This window comes from Apium graveolens, chromosome 10 (genome assembly GCF_009905375.1).
Source record: "Apium graveolens cultivar Ventura chromosome 10, ASM990537v1, whole genome shotgun sequence".
In the NCBI taxonomy this organism is placed as follows: domain Eukaryota; kingdom Viridiplantae; phylum Streptophyta; class Magnoliopsida; order Apiales; family Apiaceae; genus Apium; species Apium graveolens.
Genome location: NC_133656.1, coordinates 208,735,172 through 208,742,345, shown reverse-complemented (window position 1 = coordinate 208,742,345; position 7,174 = coordinate 208,735,172). Strand labels below are relative to the sequence as shown.

At 35.1% G+C, this 7,174-nt stretch overlaps 1 protein-coding gene across 1 annotated transcript; it reads left to right on the top strand.

Annotated features, from left to right (window-relative positions):
- Window positions 1-1,009, top strand: LOC141693390 (auxin-induced protein 15A-like). The gene has a single exon (XM_074498487.1). It carries the CDS (start codon window positions 462-464, stop codon window positions 822-824), a length of 363 nt encoding a protein of 120 aa, XP_074354588.1. The 5' UTR covers window positions 1-461; the 3' UTR covers window positions 825-1,009.
- Window positions 1,010-7,174: the final 6,165 nt, after the last annotated feature.

Genomic DNA, 7,174 nt, shown 5'->3' with positions numbered 1-7,174 from the left:
TTGTAATTACTAGCATGTTACAAATGGATATTGTAAAATAATAGGGGAGAGTGCTGATTTCGTGAATCTATGAAGGTTATAGCTTCATAAAATGTTCGTACATTTTCGTATGAAGATGCACCAACATGAATGAAGGTATAGCAAGTACAGCATGGCAACGCGCAGACATCTTGCACATTAAAGTTTCGTTTTACTCTCTCAATCTCACTTACCTACCCGAACATATCGATCATTTAATGTTCTTCTACAGTGTGGCACTTTCCTCTTATATAAACTCTTGTTCATTTTTGTATCACCATCTCAAAATTTCTCTTCACTATTATCTCTTAAGTGGTACTATATATCTTAATTGTATATAACCACTTCTCATATACCATACCCATCTCACTCTCCCTGTCTTTTTCTCTAGAGATATTTACATAATACAAAATTCTAACAAAACATTAGTATATATATTATACATGAAGAATTTAAAAATGAAGTTTTGCAAAGAATTTCTTAACAAGTGGCAAAAGATGGGTAATAGTGTTGCACCTGCTGCTGATTGTGACAGCTGCTGTCAATGGGCTTTGTGGCGCTTCATTCATCAAGAAGAAGACTATATTCCCAGAGATGTCCCAAAGGGTCACTTGGTAGTCTATGTTGGTAAAGAGTACAGGAGATTTGTTATCAGAATCACTTTACTTGACAACCCACTCTTCAAGGCATTGCTTGATCAGGCTCAAGAGGAATATGATTTCACGGCTTCCTCAAAACTTTGGATACCCTGCGATGAGGACGTCTTTCTCAGTGTTGTTCGATGTGCAAAGTCTCAATGGCATTGAATAGTTCATTTGTCTAGAAGGGAAAATTTAACAGAGCTGTACACCAAATTCTATTCTTGATTGACTTTAATCTAGAATGCTGTCTTCTTGTATGTTGTGCCAACTACTGAAACTGTATATTTATCTGACCATTGCCCTTCAAAGCAAGAAGTATATAATAAACTTGTTGAGTAAGAGTATATTTTTGGGGGGTGGGGAATGGGAGCTCTAAAGTTTCAAGTTCATAGTCATATGTAGCTTAAGGAACCTGGAGGCCCCAGAACAAAAATTAAAGAAAATATGAAATCAGTTTAATATGAGGTAAAAATACCTTGAGCACGTAATGGGGCTTACTAATTAATGCCATATTATCAATTTCCACTCACCGCCTCACCTCTCTCTCAGAACATGATCAAACAAACAAATTTGAGTAATTTCCAATAAGCAACATTCAACACTTAATATTAGCTTGTTAGGTTTAATAGATACTCTACTTTTACATGAGCATGTATAGTAGATACAATTATGTGTTTAGAGCAACAAAAGACGCATATAATCACGCCACCAATAAAAGAATATGCACTGCCTGAAATTGATTCTTTTAACACTACCAGATCAGACAATTTACTATTCTCGGCCTTAATAGCAGCAAGATTCACAAGGACACAGCAACCAAGTTCTATTATTCAAACAAGTTCAAACCTCAAGTAGAAAGTTCCTATCCCGGTGCTTTCCTCGTTAAACATCATGAATGTTTAAAGCGAAACCAAAAATGGGTTGCATTTACAAGTTAACTAGGACCCGACCAGGGTATGGTGGTTATACATTTTTACACACCAGGAACAAAAAATAGAATTTACAGAACTGAAGATATATTCGGATGAACATCAAGTGTCATATTTGCAATTATATGTTTCGTCTGGGACAAGTATTTGAAACAAGTGTAATGTCAGTAACATATTGACAAAGAATAAGGAGTAGTTGCTCTTCTTCATCTTAAACAAACAAGATGCATAACCTCCAACAAAAAATAGTCAACAAATTGGGATTCATTTATCAACAGATTTCGTAATATCCAATGAGAGATGTCCACGATTATTATTACAGAGTAATTTATAGAATTTAATACAAAAGCCTGGCCCAACATGAACTGCAATAAGAAGAAATACACCAAATAAGATCATCGAGCACATAGCTAAAAAAGAATCAGATGTCATAATGTGGTATGAACTGGGACAAAAATTAATCAGAAAGGAAACACCTGTAACACAAACTTTTCAAGCACGATTTTAGAGTGTCAAGCCAAATTAGGTAGGATGAAAAAAAAACTCAATATGAAACAGAGACAACCATTCTTATGGATGCTAATCATAATAATGTGGGCTCCTTGTCTTATGGACGCTAATTATAGTTATGCGAACTCCTTGAGAAACTTAAATAGCTGCAAATATCTTGTGATAATTTTTAAGTTCTATAGTTTAGAGATTATAGTGACAGAACTTAAACAGTTTTCCTAAATGATGACATATACACAGGAGAAGTTAATCCTTAAATCTTAATAGAGCATAATAAATACTTACTTCTTTTACAGCCTTTATATATGTCATCCTAGTAGCTAGGAATGTTAACACTTAAGACTTAAGAGCATCTAATCACTATCTGCAGTAGTATCATACACAGAAAAGAAACCTTGGGACACATTGCCTCCTGATGAACTGTTACAACAGAATGTGGTGAATTCAGTAATACAATGGGCACCACTAAAATTGAGCCAACACTTATATATTTACCACACTAAGCACCAAAGGAACACCACAAATGTTCAAGGACTCGCAAAGGCTTTAGTGTGAAATTGCAGAAAAATTCATTGTACATCATCTACAACCTATCAAATAGCCTCCAATATTGTCGAAAGCTCCTTCCAAGAAATAGGAAATTTTATTGGCTTGCAATCGAGTGACATACTAATACAATACAAGTGAATCCACCATTACATAAACTTCCACGGTGGACGGGAAGGCAATTGTGTTCCACTAACTACGTACAATTGTTAGACATTTTACTGCTCTTGATTATACTTTTCGGACATGTGGAGCTTTAACAAATTTTAGACTAAAACAAGTTGTTTGGGGAAAAAAGACAAATATGATCGCTTTCTAAAAACTTTTAACAAAAATGTCTCATTTTCAAAATTTGGCCAATAATGACCCCCGGGATACCTGACCAGCCAATGCGTAATCAGCCAAAATATCAAATCAAGTTGCTACTTGTCACGTGACTATCGGGTAATAGGCGTTATGCAATTGCATAACGAGTCAATATACTCCTTTCCCTAATGTGTATGTGCGTAAAATATTACAAGTTACCTTAATCTCAAATGCGTATTATCGATAGCTTACTTCATTATCATATGCGTATTTCGTCGGCTAAAATTGTCCACTTTTTTTAAAAAACAGTTATTTTCGTTATCTACCAAAAGTTATTCTTGTCCTTCACCCTTCCAAACAAGTCCAACGCATAACTATAATATGACCCGCACAAAAACTGTACCAATCACTATAAACACAGTACCAAAAAAATCAAATCAAAGTATGACGTATAAAATAAAACTAAAAATCAGACACAGGTAACCAAAACCTGGTGACATGAGATCATAAAACCCCAAACATGGGTTGCATGGCTGTTACTACTTACTATTAACATATCCAGAGTACAATTAGGAAACACCGAAAACAATCAGTGTAGGACTGCATTACAAATAGCTTTGCCTGTTATACACCTCGATTCCTCTGATGGACCTTTTAGTGTATATATATATACACTTGAAAAATGTTAACATTCTCCTATGGCCCAACTAGGACTGCATCTGGTCTGGATTGCCTAAATCCACCCCAATCGTTCTCAGGCCCATCCACTGAAACTCAAGTTTAAAAATGGGCCTTGTTGAGGTAGGTTATTGTTCCAAATGTCTTTATTTGGGTGACAATGAACTCAATGTCACTTTGGAAAAAAATAACTTCAGATGTCATTTTAAAATGGTGTTTCGGTAGCAGTTTTTATTATTAATAAAAAATACAATTGTTGTCTAACATTTTTTTTTATTTTTTAATTTTTTAAATCAAAAAATGCAATTTTAAACAATGTTATTCAAAGTAGAAACGCAATTTCAAAAGTTGTTTTCAATGGTAACGCAAAATGCATTAACGTTTTACATTTTTTTACCCAAAATACTCAATAATGTTATATTTTCAAACTCAAAATTTTTATTTTAAGAGGTGTTTTGTTCGTACTTTATTCATATATATAAATAATTTAATATTTTTAAAACTAAAATTGGGAATTGTTGAACCCTAAAATATTAAAAACGGTTAATAATTAGAGTCCGGTTCCTAAGGTTTAGGGCCCAACAAGGAATTTCTACCTTAGGTGGCAGGATGGGTTGGGCTATTCATATGGAAACTGAGAAGTAATGTTGCTTGAAGGATCGGCAGAAATCTGTATGTGTTGAGAAGTTTATTTATTAAAAAAAATTATGCTCCGTCTGATTGTCCGCAGTGTTGGAAGCTTGATGTACGCCCAGACGTGTAGTAAGAGAGAAAAAGACTCTCGGAAAAGAAAGCAAGTGAGTATACCGTATATCACGGCCTTAGCTTGACTTGTAACTCCAGGCCTATTTTTAAAGAACTTAAAAAAATCGAAAAATGAAAAATAATCATTTTAGAGTTCTAAGCGTTTTAAACGAAAGAAAAAAAATCTACAAGATTCAAAAGAACCATTGATTACGAGTCGAAATATGGTTAGGGCCCTTATGTGTCTTGAACTTATTTTGAATGCAGTTGATATAAATTTTGTAACATTTTCTGATTTTTTTGATAGTCGTCAATTAAAAGGAGCAATTTGTAATGTTACTTGGTTCAACTCTATTTGTGAACTTTTCTCGTATGTGGGACTCTTTATCTTCTTGTGTAGATAATCGATCGTCTTTCATTTGGATAGTGAGTAGTTTTTATAATAATTAGTCGAGTCAACGAAAGTATGGGGAGCGAATGGGATTAGACTCCCTGGGGTATTGGGGGGATATCCCCTATCCATCTTAGTTTGTATAGAGTCATCTTCCCTCCCATACTTGAGTAAGTACCTAAAAAATACTCACTCCCGTAAGGGAGAGGAAGATGAATATGAATAGTTAACCACTAGCTCCAGTCTCGGTCTTTTTTAAAACCTAGCATTAAGGGTGTTACGATGATATATGAGAGGAATAGAGAAAAACTCGTGATTGGTGTGTGTTAAGTGGCATTTATATCCACTTATAACGCTTCGTAAAGCTTCGAATTGATGTTTGTACTCAAGTTATTTGTGTTTTTGATGTGTTTTGTAGTGTTTTGGCATTTCATGCATGACTGAAGGAAGAAGAAGATTTAGCATTATTTTGGTGCTAAATTGGTGTTAGGAAGGTGTTTCGGATGTTCGTGTGTTGATTGCCATCAGAAATCAGCAATTAAAATAAAAATCAGAAGTTTTGACAGAAGATCAGCGCGCTCGCGCTGTGTTAGCGGGCGGTCGCGCCAGTTGTCAGAGTTGCAGCGTACCCGCGCTGGGATAGCACGCGGCCGCGCTGGGTCGATTTCCAGGAATTCTGTTTTGAATAGAAGATTGATTTTCTGGGCTCTCAGACGATTTGGGCTGCTATATAAAGACAACTTAAAGACGTTTTTAAGAACATGGGCTAAGGAGAAGACAAGGAGAAGACCTAGGAGCACAAATACAACAAATGAGAAGAAAAACTTGTTTATACTTGTGATTCTTTAATTGAGTTGTAATCTTGGATGCTAGTTTTCTTGTTTGTTGAACCTAATACTCTTGTTTAACGTACTTTGATTATTATTCAGTTTATAAAGACTTAGTTTATTATACCATGCTTTCATCGGAACCCACGGTGTTGATGAGTTCGGTTATGGGCTAATCGTTATCGTGGGGTTCTAGCGGATTTACTTATGGATTTCAATAGTTAATTTGTTTCGATACCTTAGTGTGTGGTGATTGTAAAATATCCTGGTATTGTTTGTGCTTATTCGTCTTATGAACGTCGTGAACTTATAAGATAGCGTGTTAATCTCTATTGAAGCAAAAGTGAATGTAGGGATTTAGAACTTGCCATGCTAGCATAGGTTCATGTATTTGATATGCATAATTCGTAGGTAATTTTAACCATCTTACTTGCCCTATGTAATCATGATATATAACTTGTGCATTAAACTGTTATGTTGTCAAATTCTGTAGACATATAGGGTCTCAATATAATTGGTGTATATTCAACTTCTATCTCTTTTATGGATATCTGGTAGTAGGGTATTCGTACAACGAAAGTTAGCGTTTATTAGTTTCGTGTTACCTGATTAGTGTCATCACCATTACATGCTAATGTTGAGAACAAAAAGGCTATTAAATGAAGTATTTAATGAAGTTAGAATCCCATGTTTGTGTTATATAAGTAAATCAACCTTAATTTTCTTAGCTAATATTAGTTAGTATAATCTCGTAGTTATAATCAATCTCAAATTGTTATCATCTTAGCATTGAATAATAACCATACCATTGTTACATAAGTACATTGATTGAAATTATCCTAAAAGAGTCTACGTGGGAACGAACTAGAAATAATTTTATATTACTTGAGAACGCGTATACTTGCATGTAATATTAGCGCGTGTTTTCGTCCTAACAAATTTTTGGTGCTGCTGTCGGGGACTCGGTGTTAATTTTTAGTTTATGTGCTTGACATCAGTGGTCGTTAAAGTTCACTGACTCGGATATTTTACTTACTTATTTACTTGTTACTTTTTCAGGTACTCTAGAGAGCGTTGATGCTAACACATTCTCGATCTCGAAAGAGAACACTGGATAAAGCGGAGGAAAAAGTTTTAATAGAGGAAGAAGTTCTTGTTGAGGAGGATAAAGTTGCAGAAGAAGCTCTTGTTGCAATGGGTGAACCAAAAGCGAATACAAAGGCTTTGATGGACTATTCTCAGCCTGAAGATCAATGATATTCAGTCTAGCATTGTCAGACCAGCCATCGCGGCTACACTTTTGAAATCAAGGCTAGCACAATTCAGATGGTGCAGAACTCGGTTCAGTTTGGGGGTTCTCCGACGGAAGATCCCAACATACATATTAGGGATTTCATCGAGATCTGCGACACTTTCAAATTCAACAATGTGTCTGAAGATTCTATAAAGCTAAGGCTTTTCCCATTCTCTCTGAGGGATAAAGCTAAGTGTTGATTGCATTCTCTACCACAAGGCTCTATCACTAAATGGGAAGATATTGCTCAAAAGTTTCTTACTAAGTTATTTCCTATGACGAAGACTGCT